Source organism: Hypanus sabinus, chromosome 15, assembly GCF_030144855.1.
Source record: "Hypanus sabinus isolate sHypSab1 chromosome 15, sHypSab1.hap1, whole genome shotgun sequence".
Lineage (NCBI taxonomy): Eukaryota > Metazoa > Chordata > Chondrichthyes > Myliobatiformes > Dasyatidae > Hypanus > Hypanus sabinus.
In genome coordinates this window covers 17,725,952-17,750,907 of record NC_082720.1, presented here as the reverse complement: position 1 = coordinate 17,750,907, position 24,956 = coordinate 17,725,952, and the positions used below count along the sequence as shown (strand labels likewise).

At 39.3% G+C, this 24,956-nt stretch overlaps 1 protein-coding gene across 1 annotated transcript; it reads left to right on the top strand.

The window, feature by feature from the left end:
* The first annotated feature begins 2,203 nt into the window (after positions 1-2,203).
* LOC132405328 (transmembrane emp24 domain-containing protein 9-like) lies at positions 2,204-19,587 on the top strand. The gene is made up of 5 exons (XM_059990043.1): positions 2,204-2,374; positions 7,558-7,658; positions 11,311-11,436; positions 12,640-12,786; positions 15,881-19,587. Exons 1-5 carry the CDS (start codon positions 2,236-2,238, stop codon positions 16,028-16,030), a joined length of 663 nt encoding a protein of 220 aa, XP_059846026.1. The 5' UTR covers positions 2,204-2,235; the 3' UTR covers positions 16,031-19,587.
* Positions 19,588-24,956: the final 5,369 nt, after the last annotated feature.

Here is a 24,956-nt window from a genome sequence, read left to right as displayed (position 1 = left end):
TAAGTTTTTACAAAATTTTTAAAATCTGTGTCCGTTGTCCTTGAATTGCTGACTCATGGGACAAGATTACCCCTAGTTACTAAAGTCTTCTACCCAATGTCTAAAGTCAAGTCGAGTTTATCATATGCATAAGTACAATAAGATACAGGTGCGACAAAAAACATCCAAACTGCAGCATCAGAGCCATGTAAACTCCAACAATATGCAGAACATCAGTAATACATAAATTGTGCATGGATTATGCAAGGCAATAAAGAAAAAAGACTGCAAAACAAGACAGCAGAGTAAAAACACAATCAGTGTAGAAACAAATCCTTAGGAGTGCAAGATAGGATGAGAATCAGGCAGAATGGTTTATGAACCTGGTCATTGCTGGGAAGTTCAAAGTAAATATAGTATCAAAGTACACATAGTCACCGTATACTACCCCGAGATACATTTTCTTGTGAGCATTCACAGTAAGGTCAACAAACACAATAGAATCAATGAACAACATCCAAGAGGACAGGCAAACAACTCATGTGTAAAAGACAATAAACTGTGCAAATACAAAAAAGAGAAACAATAATAAATAAATAAACAAATAAATAAATAAATAAATAGATAGATAGATAAATAAATAGATATTGAGAACATGAGATGAAGAGTCTTTGAAAGTAAGTCCATAGGTTGTGGGGACATTTCAGTGATGGGTGAATCTCCTCAAATTCAAGAGCCTGATGGCTGAGGGGTAATAACTGTTCCTGAGCCTGATGGTGTGGGTCCTGAGGTTCCTGTACCTCCTTCCTGATGGCTGAGGGGTAATAACTGTTCCCGAGCCTGGTGGTGTGGGTGCTGAGGCTCCTGTACCTCCTTCCTGATGGTTGAGGGGTAATAACTGTTCCTGAGCCTGGTGGTGTGGGTCCTGAGGCTCCTGTACCTCCTTCCTGATGGTAGCATGTCCTGGATGGTGAGGGTCCTTGATGATGCACGCTGCCTTTCTGCGACAGCACTCCATGTAGACGTGCTCAGTGGTGGAGAAGGCTTCACCGTGATTTCTGTTCAAGGACATTGGTATTTCCATACCAGATCGTGATGCAACCAGTTAATATACTCTCCACAACAGCTCTATAGAAATTTGCCAAAGTTTTAGATGCTATGCTGAATCTTCATAAACTTCTAAGGAAACAGGCGTTGCCATTCTTTCTTCATAATGACACTAACAATGTCATACTAACAAAGGCATATGTACAAAATTAAGGGAGAGAAGTTCAGGGGAGACATCAGGGATAAGTTTTTTTACACAAAGGGTTGTGAGTGCCTAGAATGACTTGCCAGGGATGGTGGTGGAGGCTAAAACATTAGGGGCATAGACAATAGACAATAGCTGCAGAAGTAGACCATTTGGTCCTTCGAGCCTGCACCGCCATTTTGAGATCATGGCTGATCATCTACTATCAATACTCGGTTCCTGCCTTGTCCCCATATCCCTTGATTCCCCTATCCATAAGATACCTATCTATTTAAGAGCCTCTTGGACAGGCACATGGATGAAAGAAAAACAGAAGGTTATGGGGTAGTGTGGGTTTAGTACTTTTTTAAAAAGGATTATATGGGTCAGCACAACATGGAGGGCTGAAGGGCCTGTACTGTGCTGTAGTGTTCTATGGTTCTAACATGCTGCACCCAGGACAAATCCTCTGAAACGACAAGTAGCTGTTGTAAATTAGTCAAGGTCTTGTGCACTTTATACCAAACCTCCTCTTAACCTTTGTTCCAAGACTAGCCACAGCTTCTCCTATCAAACCTTATAAATAAAATCCCACATTCCCAGAATATTTGTATTAAATCTTCTCCTGCGCACTTTCATATTCTTTCATACGCCGTGACAAGAATGGAATATTATTATATATGGAATACCAGTTATTGAATCCTTTAACAAGACATTTACAATGACAAAACTCCTTATCCCTGGATCACTCAACACAATTTACTTACCTGGACCTAGGTGACACAACTGACCAATCAGAACGAGGAACTGCGAAAGAACTGCTTTGAAACCGCAGAAATAAGGTATTATCCAATCATTATCCAGTTTTCATACCATCCAATCAATAAGCACCGATCTAACCCATTGGATTGTACGTGGCACTCAGGTGGCTCCTTGTTGATTACGTCACAGAGCGCTTGCGCATTTACCAGTCCCTTCGCCGGCTGCGAGTTGTACGCAGGCGTGTTACGGGTTGTTGAACTAAGATGGCGGTGGGTGGATGGCTGCATTGCTTGTTGCTGTTTCTTTTTACCGCCACCCTGTGCTCCGGCCTTTACTTCCACATTGGGGAAACAGAGAAGAAATGCTTCATTGAGGAGATACCCGACGAGACTATGGTCATAGGTAAAAGAAATGACGTGTGGCTGTCTGGGCCTCTGACTGACACGTACGCTCTTTCAGGGCGGGCAGACAGCTGGCGAGGCCTGAGCCGGGCTTGGGGCTGAAGCCACAGTCTGATATCCCTAATGTTGTTGATTGCTGAGGGCAGGGAGTGCTGGCTGACCTAGCAAGTGTTTTTGGACGGTTTAATAAAGGTTTTATTAATTCATTTTTGAATGATAGTGGGGCCTGTAATCTGCATCTTGAGGGTCCTGAGTTCGTTAGTCTAACGTATTTAATTTCCTTGCATTCAGTTGCAAGATCTTAGTCAGGTGATACATTTCCGGGTACTTTTTCTATGCCAGTAGTACGAGTCGCCACTTTGTTATGAAAGAACTGCCACTTTATAAGTGACTTGGGAGCAGCAGTCATAAATGCACTTTAGAGTTAGTTAATCATTTTTCTTGAGGAAAAGGAGAACATCTTTGCAATGTCACTGAAATTTGTATGTCGAGTGTTATGTAGTGGATGGTTCTATCAAGATTGCTATTGCCATGTCTGATGGAATTAATGAATTTGATCATGCGGTTTTGGGTATGGAAGGGTAAAGTTAGTAAGTTTTACTGGCGTTGGGGGTTTTGAGGTTTATTTCAGCACTTTGTGTTCTGCAAAACTCTCACTGCCATTCCCATGTGCGAGCTGGGAACCTTGCTAATTCTCCATGGATGGAATGACCTGGCTTAATGTTTACGCAGCTTTGCAAGTATTTGTGCAACATTGGCCACATTGGGAACTTTCTCTAAGTGTATTGAGGAATTTATCTCCACATTGGCTTTGAATACTAATAGTGCATAGAGGGTCATAATGCTGGCACAACTTAATTTTAAAAGTAATGGCTGTCTGTTTAAGAGGGATGAGATACAAAAGGGCAGGGAAGTAGTTTTTTTTTCAGACAGTTATATGGTACATAAAAGTAACAGATTAAGTGGGAATGTGGAGTTGAAGTTGCAATCTCATTAGCCATGATTTTAATGTTAGAGTATTCTCTGGGGGCTGATTATTTATGTTGTAATTAGAAGTGATTAGTTTCAAGATGTGAAGAATCGTCTGAAACTGGTATGTTTTTGCTCAATGTTCATCAGCTCCTTGTCTTTGCAGCTGTTTTTCAAAAATTAGGTAATGTAGATGTATTCTTAAGTGATACCTAGGTGATGGTATGCATCAGATTGTATGGTTTTCCCATGAGAGCTGATGGTGAGAGGAAAGTCTGCTTTTTGAATGTTGAAATAAAATGCTAAGTTGATGGACAATTACATCTGCCTCTAGATTCTATCTACAGATGTTATTGGCAATTATCTTTGAAGGTTTGACCGACCCATGCTTTTTGTTCTCTTTGAAAGTTATAATGCAAATTATGCTATATAATTGCTATATGGCATTCAATAGGTACATTTAATGTCAGAAATTAATACAATATACATCCTGAAATTCTTTTTCTTCGCAATCGTCCTTGAAAACAGGAGTGCCCCAAAAATGAATGACAATTAAATGTTAGACCCCAAAGCCCCCCCCAGCTCCCTCCTCCCACGCACAAGCAGAAGCAAGGTAACGCCCCCCCCCCCCCCCCCCATATCAGCAAAGAGCATCAGTGCCCTCCACCAAGCACTTGGGTATGCAGCAAGCATCAATAAAGTCACAGATCTTCAGTATCCCAAAGACTTTTCGTTCACCCGGTTATTCAACGTACCACTGGTCTCTCTCTCTCTCTCTCTCTCTCTCTCTCTCTCTCTCTCTCTCTCTCTCCCTCCCCCCCCCCAACAGGGGAGACATAACAAACAACTGGCTGATTTATGATAAAAGTTTGTTGCGTCGCTTTTTCTGAGCTCTGGCGCAACTCTTGGGGCACACAGCCCACGTCCCCTAACCCACTGCTCCCGATGTTCCGTGTTCTCCCGTGATGCTTCAGTCAGGGGCACCAGCCCAGAATCAGCATGTCTCCAGAGCTACAAAAATCCGAAACCCCTGAAGGTGCTTGCCTTCCAGGCCGTGTCATTGGGATATCAAGAAGCAGCAGTTTGTGAGACCCTGAGAGAGGGTCCCATTCCTGCAAAGGACCAAAGTCAGAGTGTAACTCCAGGTCAAGGTCTTCAAAAGAACCTTGAAAAGGAAAAAAAGAGATATCAAAGATAGAAATAGAGCTGTTTCTGAAGGTGCAAGCAAAGGAGTCACCATTCAGCTCATTGTGACTGCTCCGCCCCAGAAGTCTATCGGTACCTTGCCAATATTTGCTTAGTTGATGTCATGAGTCATGACACTTTGGCCTCTGGCACTTGGTGTTATCTGATGGAAAAGCTTGTTTAAAGATCTATCAGGATGCTAGCTGAGGATGGAGAGGCTGTATGAAGGAAAAACTGACTCAATACATATGGATGAACTGACCCATTCCAATGTTGAAAAAAATGAGTTAGAGTTTGATATTGAGTCCGGAATGGCTGCATTATGCCTAGACAGATGATGAGATAATATTCTTCACAGTACACTGGGGCTCATGCCTGAGTAGGAGACCAGTAGGGTGGAAAGTTAATATATCACACAACAGGAAGCTTGGTCTGTGTGCAGATGCTCTGCAAAGCAGTCATTGAAACTGCATTTGATAACCACAGACTAGCGGAGACCACAATGTTAACACTGAATGCAGTACGTTAGTTAGCAGCATAAGTGAATATCTGCTAGGCATAGACGGACTATGTGAGTCCCAGAATGGTTGGAAGGGATGAGCCAAAAGTGCAGGTGTTGCATCACCTGCTGTGTTGTGAATTGTCATGAGAAGGGAAATGTTGGGAGATACGAGCAGAGTATGAAGTTGTGAATGGAATAATTCCATGTTGGGCATGGAGTTGGTGTCTGGTGGTGGAATTTCATCAAAGGTTAGACAAATTGCACATAATCTGTTTAATGCAGAGGCAGATGAAAGGCCAGGGAAACTATTGTTGCAAGCTGCGGGAGCTGAAGTTGGGAAATAGATTAACTCAATGTTCAAAGGAAATGTGTCATCAAAGTACATGTATATCACCATGTGCAACCCGGAGATTCATTTTCCTGTGGGCATGCTCAGTGAATGTATAGAATAGTAACAGGATCAATGAAAGATCAAACCAGAATGCAGAAGACAACAAACTCTGCAAATACAAATATAAATAATGAGAGCCTGAGAAAACTGATTGTGAGAACATTTCAGTGAGGGGGTGAGTGAGTGTAGTTAATCTCTTTTTATTCAGGATCGATGAGGGGCAGTAACTGTCCTTGAACCCTGTGGTGTGAGTCCTGAAGTTCTTGTACTTTTTACCTGATGGCAGCAGCGAGAAGAAAGCATGACCTGGATGGTGGGATCTCTGATGGATCCTACGATGGTGTTTTGTGTAGATGTGCTCAATGGTTGGGAGGGATTTACCTGTAATGTACTGGTCTGAATCCAGGACCTTTTTGTAAGGTTTTCAGTTCAAAGGCATTGGTGTTTCCACACCAGACCACAATGCAGCCAGTCAGTACTCTCCAATACATGTCTACAGAAGTTCATCTGCAAACTCGTAAGGAAGCAGAGGCACTGTCGTGCTTTCTTTGCAGTTACATTTATGTGATGGGTCCAGGATAGATTCTCTGAAACACCCAGAAATTTAAAGTTGCTAACCCACTCCATCTCTGATTATTCAATGAGGACTGATTCATAGATCTCTGGTTTTCCCCTCCTGAAGTTTCCTGACCTTATTGACATTCAGTGAGAGGTTGTTGTTATGACACTGCTCAGCCAAATTTTGTCTCCCTCCTGTGTGTAATCTGGTCAAGGCGTAGCCATGGTTCAGAAGAAGGAAGTCATCTCAGAAGCATCTGTGTGGAAAGTCTCATCAATAGAGAAAATGTGAATCAGTCAGAGAAACTGGGCAAATGGATTGTGAATTTGCAGGAGGCAAGCTTGAAGAGCTAGTTGTAGGAGTTTGTAGATATGTGATGGGTGTTAAGTTAATGGGCATCTCCCTAAGATGGAGGCAGGGATTGACAAAGGGATTAATAAGAGATCAACCATATGAAAATGAGCTGTGTGGAAATTGGTATCAAAAGTAATATTTTAAAATTCTGTATGATTGCATGAAAGCAGTTGTCAATGTACCAAGAAAAGATTTGGGGGTGAGGCCCAGGTAGGACTGAACTAAAATTTGCTTCATGCATCCCACCAAAAGACAGGCATAGCTTAAGGCACATATGAGTTTAGGGTTACACCTTTTTATCTGAAGAGTTGAAAGAGTTGTTAAGTTTGAGAATGATAGGCAGATTTATGGTAGACAAGAGCTGGGTTTCTATTCAGGGAAGAAACGGAGGGTCCTCATTGTGAAGGACAGTACTTTCATAAAGATGAGCTGATGGGACCAAGAAATTGGAAATTTCCAAAGTGGAGAGGGAATCATGTGACAGATGTGAAGTGGAAGGGACTGGACTGGAGAAAAAGTGTGGAGTCAAAATAAGAAGAAACGTATTTGGGGTTATTGCAAGCCCTCTTGGGCAGGAGATGGAAGTGGGCTGTGCGACTGCAAGGCTGGAATCTACAGAGAGGAGATCTGAGGAACATCTCCCCACATAGTTCTAACAAATTGTTCTTGGCCTTGTTTTCTCTTTCCACAGATATCTTACTTGCCTTTTGCAATATTTTTTCTTTATCTTAATTGGATAAAGTTAAAAGCTGCTAATTTATGATTGTGTAGTCCAGTATTACTATTTCTCATAATCCCATCCTACTAAACCTGAAAGGTTCATACCTAACCAGTTTTTTTTAACCTCCACCTTCCCCCCCCCACCACCTCTACCTGGCACTACCTGCTTATCTGACACCCCTCCTCAGTCCATCAATTGCCACTCCCCTTCTCTCTGTGCTGGCTGTCTTGCCTCTCATTCAGTCCTGTTGCAAGGTTTGGACCCAAAATGCTGACAATTCTTCCTTCCCATATGCTGCATGACCTGCTGGATTCCTCCAGCACACTTTTGGTTGCTCCAGTTTCCAGCATCTGCAGTATTTTGTCCCTAGCTTGTTAATGTACATTGAGCAGTTGACCAGAAAGATTTGGTTTCCAGTAACAGTCTCTGGCCATTGATGATGCCTGCTGGAGCAGTTGGTGTAGTTTAGCAAATAATGGTCAGTTTTTCATTTAATTTTTCAGGTAATTACAAAACATTAATGTATGACAAACAGAGGGAGCAGTATTTGCCATCTCCTCCAGGGCTGGGAATGTTTGTGGAAGTGAAAGATCCTGATGAAAAGGTATAGTATACTCCAAATTAAAGCAAAACCTGTCTGGCTTACTTAGTCCAAAGTAATTGGCTTTCCAAGTGGATTTTGAATTAAAATGTAGGATTTTAGCTTTGATTTCTTTCTGCATCTTTTCCTTCCAGTTTGATTTTGTTTCAGGAAAAAAAAATTATGAAAAGTTTTCTATTCAATGAGGTAAACTGTTGTTAAGAAAGTTTAACCAAAAAATTATGAAAAGTTTTCTATTCAATGAGGTAAACTGTTGTTAAGAAAGTTTAACCAAACATTAAAAGAAATCTGCATTGATGATAGTTGGTGATTTATATAATACAAGAAATTTCCTTTGTAGACAAGAAGTAGTTTGGCCAATGCTGGCCAAGAAAGGATTTTCTTTTCCAGGGAGCCCCATTTTTCATTGTGATCCTTAACTGTGTTGACACCTTTTTAAGTGTGAAGACTGTTTCACCCATTGTTGCTACTTCAGACAGTGAGTTTCCCAACTGCCACTATTCTGTGTTTCCAAAACAAAAATCCTAAACTTCCCTCTATTCTATTAATTTTGAATTTCACAAACATGCTGTCTAGGTCTCTCGCAATTTTGTACTTTTAACACCCCTTTTAACAGCCAGATTTGTCTCCTTACATAGCTCAAATTCTCCAGCCTTTGCAATGTTGTTGCAAATCTCCTTTCCTCCTGCTAGACCTATAATGTCCATCTGTAATGATTTGAGCAGAAGTGACTGTGCTTGTATAATTAAAGTCAAATATGTGTGCTGTAGCACTTTTTATTTGCAGTTATTTTGTAAATAACACTATTCCTTTGCACTTCTGATTAGATGCTAACTGCATTTCATTGCCTTTGTATCTATACTCTGCACAATGACAATACAGTTGAATCTAACCTAATCTAATCGAGATATACTGAAAACAGCCTTAGCCACTTTATCTGCCTTATTTTTCAGGATCTCTAAGCTCCCCTTGCACCTCCCTGCTAAGTTGAACATCATTGCACATTTACTTTCTATCTTTGCCCCTCTCAAACACATTATCTCACTTTTTGAAAATTAATTCTATTTGTCCTTTTTGTGTCCAACTAATCATTCTGGATCAGTGTGACTTCTTGGGCTTTATGAGCAAGCTTGATAGAATTCATAAAGCTTAAATTAAAAAAAAAGCAGGAGCATGCTAATTGTCTCCTTAAGCCTGCTCTACCGCTGATCCTCTGCTGGCTGCAACACCACTTTACCACACCCCTAGACTCCATGATAGCTTAATTCTCTATAAATCTCCAGCCTGGAGAGTTAAAAGGTTTAACATTTTCTACTCAGCAGCCTTTGTTTAAAGTGTTGCAAAGTCTCTGGGGGGTGGGGGGAAATGCTCCTTGTCTACACTTAGTTGGGGAACCATTCTATTAGCAACCATTCAGTTAATCTCCTCAGTTGTTTTTCACTGGACTAACCTCTCATTTTCTGCACTTTGAATATACAATCATCCTTTCTTTTTGTACTAATCTCTTTATCCCATTAATGAAATTAGTAAGCCTTCTCTCACTGCCTTAAATATTATTTTTAGAGCATATCCCTTTTTAAAAATAAGGATCCAAAATTGTAAGCATTGTTGCAAGTACATTCTCTGAGGTGAACCTCCTCTGCACTGCCTCCAAAGCTAGTATATCCTTCCTCAAGTATGAAGAACAGAACTGCACACAGTAGTCCAGGTATGACCTCACCAGTATCCTGTATTGTTGCAGCATGACCTCCCTACTCTTGAATTCAATTCCTCTAGCAATAAAGGCCAACCGCCCATTTGCCGCCTTAGTAACCTTTTGTACCTGCAAGCCAACTTTTTGTGATTCATGAGCAAGCACTCCCAAGTCCAACAGCATGCTGCAAATCTTTCACCATTTAAATAATAATCTACTCTTCCATTATTCCTTTCAAAGCAGATGAATTCGCATTTACCAACATTGTATTCCATCTGCCAGGCCTTGGCCCACTCACTTAACCTATCTATATCCCTCTGCAGATTCTCCACATCCTCTGTACTGTTTTTTTTCTCAGTTTAGTGTCATCAGCAAATTTTGCTATGCTACACTCAGTTCCCCTTCCAAATCATCAGTGTAAATGGTAAATAGCTGTGGGCCCAGCACCAACCCTTGTGGCACCCCACTCACTACTGACTGCCAACTGGAGAAACACCCATTTATACCAACTCTCTACCTTCTATTGGTTAACCAATCCACTATCCATGCCAATACTCTTCTTCCAACTCCATGCATCTGTATCTCATTTAAGTCTCTTGTGCGGCACCTTATTGAACGCCTTCTGAAAATACAAGTATACGACATCCACCCGTTCCCCTCTATCCACTGCACCCATTATGTCCTCAAAGAACTCCAGTAAGTTTGTCAAACAGGACCCAGTAAGTTTGTCAAAAAGGACCTGCCCTTTCTGAATCCATGCTGCGTCTGTCTAATGGAACCATTCCTTTCTAAATGTTTTGCTATTTCTTTCTTAATGACAGCTTTAAGCATCTTCCCGACTACAGATGTTAAGCTATAATCACTTTTCAGGCTCAGTTGTCTGGGACTTGAAAGCCCACCCATCTTTATATCAGCATGCACTTAGCTATTTGGCCCCTTAGCCCATTAATCTACGTTACAAATAGTTGAGCACCCAGCACTGTACACCTTCAGGCAATGCACCAGTTATCTATTGCCAATCCAAAAACAACAGTTTTATCCTGAATATATTTTCTGTTAGCTGACAATTCAAGCATTATTACATCCAGGCCTGCGTTTGACAGAAATCGAATGTCTTCTGAAAGTACAAATGCAGTATATTTATCCATTCTTGTTAATGGAAGTGTTTGCTATCTGTTTTTATTTGTTTCTTGTTTCTTTACTCTAACTCCCTATCTTTTCCCTCAGTTATATTTTAGTCATCTTTTGCTGATAGCTACAAATTTCCCAGTACTCTGGCTTATCACTAATCTGAGGCATTGATCTCTGTAGGGTCTTTGTACTCTTATACCTTAGCTTCCTTAGTCTCCTTAGTCAGACTCCATGTTCTTCTCATGAAATATTCCTTTCAATCTATTGAGATTTGTCAAGTATCAATATCCTTTACTCTGAGATCATTAATTCAACAATACTAGTTCTAACGTAACTTGCTTCCTGATTGATTTATCGGTGCATTGCCAAATGATCATCAAATATAGCACCCAGTGCTCCTTGTTGATTCCTCAAAGATTTAGTCCTTTTAGTCAGAAACTACCATTATCTAACACATTCACCATAACTGTCTTCAGTTACCTTGTGTCTCTCAGTGCTGATTTAAGCTGTCTCTTGCTTGGAGTTTTTCTAATAATTTCCCCAGGCCTTTGATCCAGGACTAATCTTGGAGCCTGTTTCTCAGATAACTTTGTCATTTTCATAATGACAAGTTAAGTTCAGGTTTGTTGAAAGTTAACACTCAAGTATGTTATTGCTGTTGATAGTCCATGGGTTTATCAGCCCAGCTTAATTTAATAAAATGGTGTGGATATTTTTCTACATGCCAGGCTGCTAACTACCAGTCTAGTATTTTATCATGTGCGCAAGGTTTAAAAATGGTAAAATAGAGGAAATCAAATATTTACTGTATTGCCTTCTTATCCTTTGCAGGTTGTTCTCTCACGACAGTATGCTGCTGAGGGACGATTCACATTCACCTCTCACATTCCAGGAGAACATCAGATCTGCCTGCACTCTAATTCCACCAAAATCTCTCTCTTTGCATCAGGAGTCCTGGTAAGGAATGAATATACGAATGACACAGCGGAGAGAAGGTTAAAATCAGTAACAATAAATGTTTTACTATATAGCATAGGTCAGTACTGTTTTATCATGCTGTTAATTCTCATTCTACCTCATTTACTTCCAAGAGTGTATTCTATTTCATTCTACCTATTTATTCAACATTACTTTCAACGTATCTTTTTTAGTTGTTCATCTGTTTTCTGTGACATGTTCATAGTCTTTCTACTGCTTGGTAAAGAATTTCTCCTGAATTTTTCACTGGCTATTTTGATGTTTTATTTTTTGTTGTGGGCTAGCCAAAAAGAAAAGGAAGATGTATTTATTCATTGCTGTTTAAATTACAGGTGTTCTAAAATACTTCGCAGTTAAGGAAGTACTTAAGCCTTTATCCTAAAGAATTCTGCCAATAACCACCCCTGTTGTCTCTTGCTTTGTTCTTTCATCAATAGAGGTTTCATTGCAAGTTGATCCTTTTTTGTCATATCTTCAAATCTGTACTACATCTTTTTCATGCCTATTTATGTAATTTGATGAACAGAATTGTGCGTGTAACATTAGTGTAATTTAGCAAGGTAGAAAACTTCCCTTATTTAAAAGACACTCTTCTACCTTGCAGCTACTCCACACCATTACCAACAGTAACCAGTTGTATAAATTGTCTCTTGGAGATGGTTTGGGAATGTGAATGACTGACTTTTAATTTGTGCTTAAGCTATGTCATTGGATACAGGGAGAAAATGGATTTGGAATTGTTTTCTGCAGAAATGTTGGATAAAAACTAGTTTGCCTGATTGATTACCAGAAAGGAAAAAATACATGAAAGTATATTGGTTGGGTGGGTCTGCGATGTTAATGTGAAGCAATATTTAGCTTTAAAAAAAAAAGTTCCTCCTTTGAGAGTGCAGTCCTAGATTTAGTCTTGCAATCAATTTTATGGGAATCGGAGATTTCCTGGGATATTTTAATTGTGATTTTGCTTGTGGATGGATGTATAAGTGTAGAGGAAAAGGACAGTCAACAAATTCTGGCTGATGTCCCTAATTTGAGACTTTATGTTCATAGTTTGACACTCTCAATACAGAAAAACATTTTGCCTGAAGTTTCATGATGGATTCTTTGCTTTGTCTCTGCATAGTTGTTACTCGACCATTTGCACAGAAGGTGTCTTAATTAAGGATTTTCTTTCTGTTACAGCGAGTTCATTTGGACATTCAGGTTGGTGAACATGCAAATGACTATGTTGAAATTGCAGCAAAGGACAAGCTCTCGGAGCTTCAGCTTCGAGTAAGGCAACTGATTGAACAAGTGGAGCAAATACAGAAAGAGCAGAACTACCAGCGAGTAAGTTGGCAGGAATTTTGGGAGTGGTGATGGTGGAAGTAGGTGACCTCATATACCAGCTGGACTGGTAGTGGGGATAAGCTCCTACTGCTTATTAAATGCGTGCATCTCAAATAGCCTCTAACAATCAAGTCCAGCTTCTGGTGTTCATGTGTGGCTTAGCTACCAGGTGTGGTGGAACAGTTTCTACTGATGGTAGAAGGGCAAAGGTGGGTTACTGATGCCTTAAAACCAGCTGCCTTGGGCAGAAGGGGCCCTTCAACCATGGTCGGCAGCTTGTATAGGAGAAGGAAAGCTGATCTCAAGCCTCCGATACCTTGCGGCTATACCCACTCGTGGGGAAGGCTTTGGGAGTAAACCCTGAGGAACAGTCGAACTGCAGTCCCTAAGGCTGGCCTGTGTTGAGTTCAATGCTGACTGGTAACTCCTGTGATTCACTGATACCAAGCTGTATCAGTCTCTGCCGTTCCTTTGGTTTCATCAGCAGTCTGGAGAGGGGGAGCCTGCTACGTGGACAACAGCTTGCTCTCCATATAGTATTGGCCTGGCTTGTGTAGAGGCTTGCGTATCCTGTAGACAGCTGGGATGCAACATCCATGGTCAACCTTGACCAGCGGAGGGCCTCATTAAGATGACTGTTGATTTGTAGTAATGATAGTAAGGAGGGTGTACTGTAGCCTTGTTTGCAACTATTAAGGAGATGTGTGAGGGAAGCAGGAACATTGGTGTGATCAGAGTAAGCATACAACTATAGGAGTAAATGAGAGGTTTATTTGTAATTATCATTTGATTAAGGAGTGTGAAGGAACATGATTAATGGAGGGGTAAACTAGGTGGGCGGGAGAAGAGGCTGAGTTGTACAGTACTGTGCACAAAGTCTTGGGCACATGTTTTTAAAGAGTTCTGTAAAGCAAAGGTGCTTTCAAAATTAAATGTAAAGTTTCTAAGTATTGGAACATTTATAATAGAGTACAGTAAACATACTATATTCTTTAGGTACATTATCATGCAGTTTTATAAGAAAATTGGCTGTTAGATTGTTCTAGGCATCTTGGAGACCTTGCCACAGTTCTTTTGTAGACTCTGGCTTTCTTACTTGCTTCTGTCTCCAGGTCATCCCAGACAGCCTCAATAAGGAGATCAGGGTTGTATGGAGTTCTTTCCATGCAGAACCACATATTTAAAATAAATAAATAAATCGATCAATCAATCAATCCGTCAATCCAGATTGCCGAAGACTTGACCAGTACTGTAACTCTCAGTGGGAGGATAAAGATGGAAATGAAAATGGGAAGTAAGGCAAGAATTTGAGTTAAAAGTGTGTGGAAATTGCAGTCAATCTGGCAAAATAAATAAACTGAATGTGGAGATGTCACAGCAATAAAATTTGATGCAAGTCCCTATGTTCTGTATCAAGGAATTGTCTATGGCCAGTGTACTTGGGTTTACTCCACACCTATCTTTGTTTTCTGCCTTAGTAACAGTGTTGTGGCTTACCCAGAGTTGCTTGTAAAAATCAGATAAAGATAGAGGTCACTTTGAACTTCCTTGGTTAACATTGCACCAAATTTGAGTCATTTTCAGTGGAGCATCCTCTATTGACCGTTTGCATGTTTTTGTGGCTCTGGCATTTAGCATTGATCTCAGCAGCAATCTTAGAGGGACAAATTGCAAAGCAAGTAATGTTCTTCTAACTGTGGGAGATACTGCTGTCGAATGAATGCTCTGTTGGTTTAAGGGAGGTGTTTATTGAAGAGTGGGGTCAGAGACCTGGGCAGGCTGGTGAAATGCATGCTCCCTAGAGTTGAAGAAGAGTAGAAGTTTTCTGTCCTTCACTGAAGTTTGGGTGCCCTTGCAAGCACAGCCCTCAACAGTAATAACTGATGTTTTATGGTGCAAATGGTTGAGGCAAGGAAACTGAGAGTCCATGTCTTCCACAGGCAATGAGACAAGGCATATGTGTGAGGTAGTACCTACAGTTGTAGGAGCTCAGGTTCCAAAGGATAGAAAATAATTTGAATTATAAATTAATATTTTTCAGAAAATCAGTTAATAAATACTACTGTGAAGAATCAAGTATTTTTCCAATTACTGTGTTGAAAAATTTGTAGGAGATGGGGAAGCAGTGCAACATACAAGATCCAAGATTTGAACTTCCAAATGAACACCAAGGCATCCTGAAATGTCTGCAAAATTGGTTCAAATGAGGTTAAGCCAATTTCATTTACTGCCATGCTAAATGATGCAGTTGAAGGATAGTGATAAACCAAAATTACAAAGAACTATTAATTAGCTATAACTCTCCAGGTATAATGCATTATTCTTGCAGCAGCATAATATATGGAAAAGTGTACATGGAGTATGTTTGAGTATCATTGGAGTGATGTGAAGGTGGAATTTTCCCTAACGATTAAAACATTTTCATAAAGCATTAAGTTACATTTTTCCATTTGCAGAGAGCAGCAGCTTTGCTTGGCCCAGCTTATGTGTGTTAAAAGTAAAGGCTGTGCTATTCACCACCGTGTTCAACTAGATGTGCTGAGTGCATGAACCATCTTGGCTTCCTCCATCAGAAAAGTCAGTTATTAGCCAAGTCACTTCGGTTGACGAGATAGGAAAACAAAGCTGAGAGTTCTAGACAAAGCAAAAACAAAACTCATCCCAGCTGAAACACCTTCCAGAACCCACAAACTGTTTTTGTATGCTTAATAGCCCTATAACTACCTACTGTTTCAAGCATAAACAAGCAGTACACATTTATTTTTCTATTGATTGCCTGCTTTGAATCATTTGCAGCCTTTGGTTTCCTTCTATTATCTGTAAATTGCTAACGTGCAGAAGTATTTAATTTTAATGCTGATCCAAATAATTCTCTTAATATTTTATACCCATTGAAGTTATTGAATGATCTATTGAGTGATGACCACTTAAGGAAAGCTGAAAATGTTCGCTGTGATCTTGTACAATCGAAAACTGGAATGGCTGTCAACTACCTGCATTTGTATGAAGAATAGGGTAATAAACTGAGGTCTACAAGATGTGGCCTTCTGAGCTGTAAATGGTCTACATTCTGAAAATATTTTTCTCATTTCAGTATCGGGAGGAACGATTCCGGGGAACTAGTGAAAGCACCAATCAGAGAGTATTGTGGTGGTCAATTGTGCAAACACTGATACTTATCCTGACTGGAATCTGGCAGATGAGACACTTGAAAAGCTTCTTTGAGGCCAAGAAACTTGTATAGGGTATGGTTGCATTAATCTGTTCTGATTTGATTTAAATACAGCACAAGGCTGATTGGCCAAAAGCTTATTTTCAGTTACACAAATCATGGCTCATTGGATTTTTCCCATCTTCCATCTTCCATCCTCTTGTCCCCTTCGCAACCTCTGACACCTAGTGCCTCCAAATGAAACTTGGCAAGGAGCAACTGCCATTTGAATTTTTAAAAGACACCTTGGCTGTTAAAAAAGGCAGCTCTGCCCAACCAACATCAAATGGTTGGAGCTAACTACTTTGTTGCCTCTGGACTTCCAGTATCTTGTCAAGCTACTGTAAATGTTTCCTTTCTTCAAAACCTTAAGTAAGTTGACTAATTTTAATGTTTTAGAATTTTTTAAGCATTGTCTTGTGAACATCCCCTTTGAACATGCATAACATATCTTTGTAAACTTTCCTTTTATCTACAATGTGTAATAGCATTCTCACTTATGACAAAATGTGATCCTGAAGTTTTGAGTTGTGATTTTGGATGCTGTAGACATGGCACTGTCTGTTTCTAAGCAAGAATTATATTATTGATTTTCTAAGTTTGGGTGGGGGGAGAGGGATAACATGGCTGATTAATTATCGCTCTGATTTTGTGTACAAGATGATATATGATTGTATTGTCATTGTAATTGAAATCTTTGGTTGTGTGAAAGTCACTGAGGGGCAAGTTCTTTATGAACTTGAGTTTGAAAGGAGTGATGTTGCATTTATTGAGCTGTAGTTATACAGACAGCATTAAATATCTGTAACAAGACTTTGTGACAATCAGGAATCCAGTGGCATGCAGCCAGGAGTAGAAACTGTAGGTTTCCTACTCTGGGAAATTAACTTTTCCAGTGCCCTGTTAGTCAAGCAAGATGTACAGTACCCATATAAAGTTCAAATTTAGCTTTCTTTTTTAATGGAGCAATAATGACATGGTGGAAATTTATAGAGTTTTGGAACTTTTTTCTCTTGTGGATTTCCTCTTAGTGGGGTAAATGAATGTAGTCATAGCAACTGTTTGCTGTTGCAAATTGGGGGTGGGGTAGAAGCCCTTGGTTGCATTGAGAAACTGCTGGGTAGAAAACCAAGTGGTGAATCATTCAGGACCTACTGATCCAGATGGGAGTAAGATTCTGTAATGTGGAGCATTCAGAGCTGTCAACTACTTTGCATCATTTAGTACAATTAGTGTCATTAATTTGCTTGATTGGAAATTTGTTTCCTGGTTGTAATAATCTAGTTTGGCCATTTGCATAGATATGAATGTTGTAACTGACATTTGTTGCTGCTTTGGTTATTCTTTTAGCAGATTATTCAAGGAGAATTACCAGCAATCCAGTTCTCTAGGATTCTGTTCCAAAAACTGAGGTAGTCTTGCAGTTGAGCAGTCTCCTTTGGATTGTTGGTCCCATATCCTGTTGTCCAAACCATATGCCATGGTTGCTTTATTATAAATCATGCTTGTTAAATAATTTTGAGCTCTATTTCTAGTTGAATCATTGTTACAGTCTGTGCCCCAACCTTTGATCATAGGTGGGTAAATTAAATGTTAATAAATGGATGTGTTTTCTCCTGTTTAAAATAGCGAATTTTGCACTTGTTTCTCCTAAAGCTAATTTCCTGGTTTGAAGATCTTCTGGAAGCATACCTCTATTACCAAAACAGCTTGTATTAGTCCTTTGATTAGGACAGTCATGATCATAACCTATGGTCATAATTGCTCCTCAACCTCAAACTTGATGGGGAATGATTTTTATCAACAGTCTCAAGTAGAGTTGTCAAGGTGATGTGACAACTCTGTGACATCTTAAGTGCTGCAGTGTTACATACTCTAGGATTGTGCAGCAAACAGCTTATTATAGGAGAACAAAGGGAAAATAGGAAAACTATTTTTCAAAGAAATGTGGCTAATTGAAGCATTAATTGGGATAGTCAGGCCTGGAGTTAAAAGTTGGATTAAGGATTCAAGAATTGTACTCTTTGGGGGAAATAGTATGATATTGCTACTAATAAAATGTATGTTCTCTCATCAATATCTGTGAAGAGGCCTTGGTACATGGATAATATTTAGTTGTGTTTAAGGGGAGGAAGAAAAATGGATGAAGTCGTTATTTGTGTCTCCTCTTTGGTGGTTAACTGCAAATAGCAACATCTGTTTAAAAACAGTTCTGAGAGCAGAATTTTAAGTGGAGTTGAACAAAGAGGAAATTATGAAATTTAGATAAAGGGTTGTAAGATAAACCTGGAAGGTTATTGCATGGGATCAACTACTGACAGTGTTAAAAAAAAAATTGTACTCCAAAAGTAAATTTATGCTTGTTTCTTTAACACTGTTTTTACACCATTCAATTTTTATTTGGAACTTTAAGCATTTTGTTTAGAGGTTCATTACTTAAAGAGCTTCCCTCTTCTGTTTGTTGCAGTAAATGATTTGTAATTAATTTGACTGGACCATTTTTCACATGTTCTCATTTTTTTGAAATAAACTATTTTCAATCTTTAAGTTTCTCATTTATCTTGCATTTGCTGTACTAAAGAGATTTGCAGTTTTGAACAATTGCTGGGGTTAGTGTACCTTGTGTCATCAATGCTTTAAAGCATGCCATTGTCTTATTGCAGAATAGTCTTGTTAAATGGATAATGTTTCTACAGAGCACATGCCATCATATACTGAGCTTTTCATTTTAATATAACAATGGTAGGGAATTGAGATGTTCCTGAACCTACTTTTGAAAACACAATTATCTCTGCAAAGGACCTTCAAGTCTGGCTACAATATTCAGGAATGGAAGAAGCTGAATTCTGTACAAGGTGCTTTTATTTAAATGAGTTAATATTAGCAAAAGGATTTAAGACGAAAGCCCTTTATCAAGTTTCAACTCTACCCATTTATTACCTTGCTGAACATATTCATACAAGGAATTATTAGAAAGCAAGACTACATTACACTACCCATGTGAGATTGTATAGAAATAGTACTATGTGGTACTGATGGGACATGAATTAACTGCCTTTTGATTGGTTTGTGCTACTATTAGGCTACATTGGTGTCCTGAGTGGGGAAAATGCCCATCGGTCCCGAGCAGATCAGATTCAGGCATGGTTTTAATCTTAGCAAGTCAAAAAGCTGCTCTTTATCTTTGCCAATGAAGAACAATTACATGGTTGAGGTATCGGCAAATGTCAGCACTAATTTTCTGAGAGACTAGTATGTAAATGACATCTACATTGAACTTAAATTCACAAGTTCTTGATTAATGTACTGAAATTAAAATAGATCCACATTTAGATAAACTTCATACATGTATGAATGATTCTGTAAAGTGAAATAAAATTAAACCTAGGATTGCATTCAAATTGTATATCTAAGTGCATTTCTGTGATTGATTGCAGTCTGCTTTAAATATGTGTTCAGTATTTAAATTCTGTGGTGGAATTGCCACTGTTAATTTTTCAACAAAGCAATAAGATGGTATTTGTAAGAATTATTTTAAAACAATTTTATTTTTCACTTAAACATGTTTAATAAAATTGTTCACACATCTATCCTCTGTTGTCCTCTTGGCATTTGTGAAGTCCTGTTTTTGACTATCTTGCACTGACCAGACCTTGGGCAGAATCTTCAAATTCACCGTGTATGAACCCTGGGCACCAATCCTGATTGTAAGAAGCAATTGTGGATTTGTATGGGTCACTATTGACTAAAATGTTAACAAATTTCATGTCACATGCCCGTGATAATAAAGCTGATTCTGGAATGCTGGAAAAATGTGTTTGCTTATTGCTAATAGAAAATGTATTTAACCTTACTCTCAATGCTTTGTTCTAACTTGGCATCATTGCCTGACTTGGGAGTGCTGAAGGTGCTTGTGTGGTAAATGGGAGTGTTTTGTGTCTCTCAATATGCAGGCCTTAAAATACTAATAATACAGGTTGAGCACCCCTTACCTCAAATGCATGGGGCCAGAAGTTTTCTTTGGATTTTGAAATATTTGCATCTATAGTTGCAAGAAACGGTTTGTAATCCATTTGCAGTTACCTGGTTTTCTACATTAATCGTAAATAAAATGTGATTTGATCTTCATCCAAGTCAATAATAGACAAACATAATCTGCCTAAACTAATAACACAAACCATTGTACTTCTCATTGGTACCGGGTACACCATTTAGACAATCTCAGTCTAGGTTCAAAAACATGAACCTCTGAAGGAATGCCTTCTACAAAAGCTGTTTCAAAGGTACATTTAATGTCAGAGAAATGTATATAATATCTTGAAATGCTTTTTCTTCAAAATCATCCACAAAACAAGAGTGCCCCAAAGAATGAATGACAATTAAACGTTAGCACCCCAAAGTTGTCCCCCACTCCCCTCCCTCCTGTGTGTAAGCAGCAGCAAGCAACAATCTTCCCCCTCCCCCTACCAGCAAAAAAAAAGGCATCAGCACCCATCACTGAGCACTCGAGTGAGCAAGGCAACAGTAAAGACAGACCTGCAGTACCTCAAAGACTACTTGTTCACTGCAGGCTCTCTTCCCCCTAAATAAGGGAGAAAAATGTCTCCTTTTCACAGTGAGAGGGGAGACATAACAAACAACTCGCTGGTTTACGATACTAAAAGTCCGTTGCATCACTGTTTTTGAGCTCCGCCCAAAGATCTCAGGTCTCTGGGCACACAGTTGTAGATCTTCCAACTCGCCCGAGTCGGGTGTTCCAATCAATGATGAGATTGGAGGTGTGGATTGTAGAGGTGCCCTGCCCTATTTAAAAAAAAGACACACAAAGTCAGGTCACTGTCAGGGCCTGCTCTTCTCCAGAAAGATCTGTTTATGTGCACCATGCTTCGGTCAAAACAACTTCAGAGAAGAACTGTAGAGATGCATGAACCTGGAAAAGGCTACAAAAGTATTTCTAAAGACCTGAGTTCATCAATCCATAGTAAGAGAAATCATCTACAAATGGAGGAAATTCAGTACTACTGCAACTCTTCCTGGGGGGGGGGGGGGGGCGCGGTGGGTGTTCAGCAAAGATCAGAATATACAATGCTGGAAGGGGTGAAAAAGAACCCAAGGGTAACAGCAAAAGATCTGCAGAAATCTCTAGAATGCACTAGATCTTTTTTCTCTAGAACTTGCTAAAGTTCTGCTCGTGTCCACTATAAGAAAAACAGGTGAACAAAAATGGTGTTCATGGATTGACACCACAGAGGAAACCATTGCTCCACAAAAAAAAATTACTGCATGTCTCAAGTTTGCAAAAGACCACCTAGATGTTCCACAATACTTCTGTGACAGTGTTCTGTGGACAGATGAGACAAAAATTGAACTTTCTGGCAGAAATGCACACCACTATGTTTGGAGGAAAAAGGGTACTGCACACTAACACCAAAACCTCATCCCAACTGTGAAGCATGGTGGAGAGAGCATCATGGTTTGGGGCTGCTTTGCTGCCTCAGGGCCTGGACAGTTTGTAATTGTTGAGGGAACAATGAATTCAAAATTGTATTAAGACATTTTACAGGAGAATGTCAGGGTAGCAGTCCCATCACCTGAAGCTTTCTAGAAGTTGGATGATGCAACAAGACAATGATCTGAAACACAAGAGTAAATCAACAACAGAATGGTTTAAAAAGAAAATTTGTGTTTTGAAATGCCCAAGTGAGAGTCCAGACCTTAACCCAATTGAGATGCTGTGACATGACCTGAAATATTGAAAAACTGGAACAGTTTTGTATGGAGGAATGGTCTAAAATTCCTCCTCGCCCTTGTGTAAGTCTGATCAACAGCTATTAAATACAAGGGTTCACATCCCTTTTTGAACCTAGACTGATTGTAAATATGATGTACTCAGTATTAATGAGAAGTAGTACAATTGTTCGTGTTAATAGTTTGGGCAGATTTTGTTATTGTGACTTAAATGAAGATCAGACCACATGTTATGAGTAATTAATGCAGAAAACCAGGAAACTTCCCATTTTTGCATTTGTGACATCATGTAAGCACTCAATTTTTTTTTGGGAGATTTCTGAATTTTGGAATTTCAGATCAACCTGTAAAAACTTAGTTATAGAGCACTGTTTATACAAATAATGTAGCTCAAAGTCCTTCACAATGGGACAAATTGCGAACATAAAAATAAAAGGCAAAATGATGGTAGTTAAAAGCAAGGTTAAGTAAATAAGTTTTCAGCTGGTGTTTAAAAGTGACAACTAACTCTGCATCCTCTATAGTTTTAGGTACTGAGTTTCACAGTTTTGGAGCTTAGTTTTAAAAACAAGCTGATCTGCCAATTTTCTTCAGAAGGATATCGTTTAAATTTAAGCGAGCAACTGAAGAAGTCCTGAAAGATTGAGCAGGGTTATAAAACAAGTGATTTTGTGATGTACCCTGGTCCCAGACCATTGAGATCTTTAAAATCTAGTAAGAAAATGTAAAAATCAATTCTGAAAGATACAGGAAGCCAATGAAAAGTAATTAGAATGGGAGTGATGGGCTCCCTCATCGTAGTTTTTGTTAAAAGTTTAGCAACTATGTTCTGAATGAGTTTGTCGACAGATGGTTTTGGAAGGCCAGCAAGATGTGTGTTGCTGTAATCTAGTCTATTCAATAAAAAGGTGTGAATTAGTTTTTCAGCATCATTATGTGACAGTATCAGGTGTATCTTTGCAATATTTCTTAAATGTAGAAATATTCCTCTGGTCACTTTCTCCATGTGGGATTTAAAATTCAAATCTGAATCTAGGACCACATCTAGGCTTGTTACTTCAGATTTTACAAAGGGAGCCAAGTTTATCGAAGTTTATTTCTTTTGGCTTTAGGACTAACTGAAAGTATTTCAGTTTTATCTTCATTTAGTTTTAGGAAAAATGTTAACAAGTTTCACGACACATGCCAGTGATGAACCTGATTCTGAAATTACTATCAATCTACAGGACATGATACACAGGGACTTGGATGAGATTATTTTTTGTGACTCTGGAATGTAGAGGAGATGGACTGCATGACTGGTGTCAGCATTAAGCTTAACACTGATTCTTTGTTCCACAACAATTTGTCGTAATCCATGGCCCAACACATTGATGTAATCACAAAGAAGGCATGCTAGTGGCTCTACTTCATCAGGAGTTTGAGAAAATTTGTATGACACCAAATACTCCGGCAAATTTATACAGATTTATGGTGGAGAGCATTCTAAATGTTTGCATCATTACCTCCTACAGAGACTTTAATGCTAGAGCCTAGAGATTTTTGTAGACTCAGCCAGTTCCATCATGACACAATCCTTCCTGCCACTGAGGACTTCTAGAGACAGTGCCTCAGGAAGACTGCGTCCATCATTAAAGATGCTCACCATCCAGCACACTACATGTTACAACCACCCAGGAGGAGGTACTAGAGCCTGAAGACCTCACATTGTTTTAAGAACAGCTTCTTCCCCTCTGCCATCATACCTGTGAATAGTCCATCAACACTACCTTGTTTTTGGTTTTCTGCATTATTTATTTTTGCAACTTAGTAATTTTTGTCTTGCACAGTACAACTGCTGCAAAATAACAAATATTATAACATGCCAGCGATAATGAACCTGATTCTGATAGCAGTAACATTAAATGTAAATTGATAAACTTGAACTTGATCAATTATGATCAAAATGGAGGGCTCATACAAAATGTAAAGACCCACTGGCAAGCAGACCTCATTCATTTTGGGTGATCCCTTATTAATGCAGGCTCTGTGTGCTGCATGTAATAGTTTCTTTAATAGCACAAATATGTTCAATATTGTATGATTCATTATACTCCCCTACATCATAACTGACTGAATTATATTTGAAATACTTTACAGGTAACTGTGGTCCCAGCTCAATTTTTCTAGCAGAGATTACATGCTTCTGTTAAGCAGTACTGTACTCCTCCTCCCACTGTGGGGCCCAGGTGTTGGCAAAAGTTATTTTTAGGTAATAGGTCATCACATCCTCAAAGGAAAATTGGAGACAGATGTAGGATAAAACCTGTAGTAGACTCCTGGCATTTTCAAACAATATTCCAGTTTAAGGACAGATGTACACCACAGGTTACCTTTAGTAGTAAATTGCTGTTCATCGTTCTGTACAATATAAAACATTGACTTAATGCTGGTGTGTCTCAACCCTTGCTCTGAACACCCAGGAGACTGATGTAAGAACGTAACTGATTTCTGTTTCTCTGGGCCTTGAAGGACTCTTTATTTAAAATGCTACTAATGGTTTGTAATCAAAATTGCTGTGCTGTCATTCTTGCTGAAGGATGCATTTGTGTGGATGTTAAAATCAGCTTGGACTTTGAGACAGCGCTGATCTCAGAATCAGACCATGCTCATGGTTGAAGTACTGAAGGAAATATTTCACCCAGAAGTTATTGCTGGTGTGATCCATTCTGGGTCAAACTGCTTTATGTGTAATTAGCACCAGTCAATCCAATTTGCAGCCAGCTATTCTTTCCACTTAGGTGCAATGATTCTGCTTGTAGTGGAAGCCCATTCTTCTCATGTTCCTGAATAGTTTCTTGTAAAATGATTTGTGCTCAGCTCTGCCAGCTCACATCATCTTTCTATCACTTAGCAGATGAACAAGAAGAATGGGAAAGCCAGCAGCAGGAGGTTCAAAGTACACTTATTATATGCATTATACAACCTTGAGATTTGTCTCCTTGCAGGCAGCTACGAGGTTGTATAGGGCAAAACAATATTGTGCTGAAGTAAAATGTCAAACTATCAAGCTGCTTTGAAAAGTCAGGTAACTTTCAATGGTGTTTTAAGGATAGGTAGTAAAGAAGCACTGACAACAATTTGCAGTTCCTGGACCAGCTACCATCAGACAAACTGCACCTTTCAGAAAGGTGAGAGTTGAACTTCCATCCACTGGCTCCACAACTCTGTA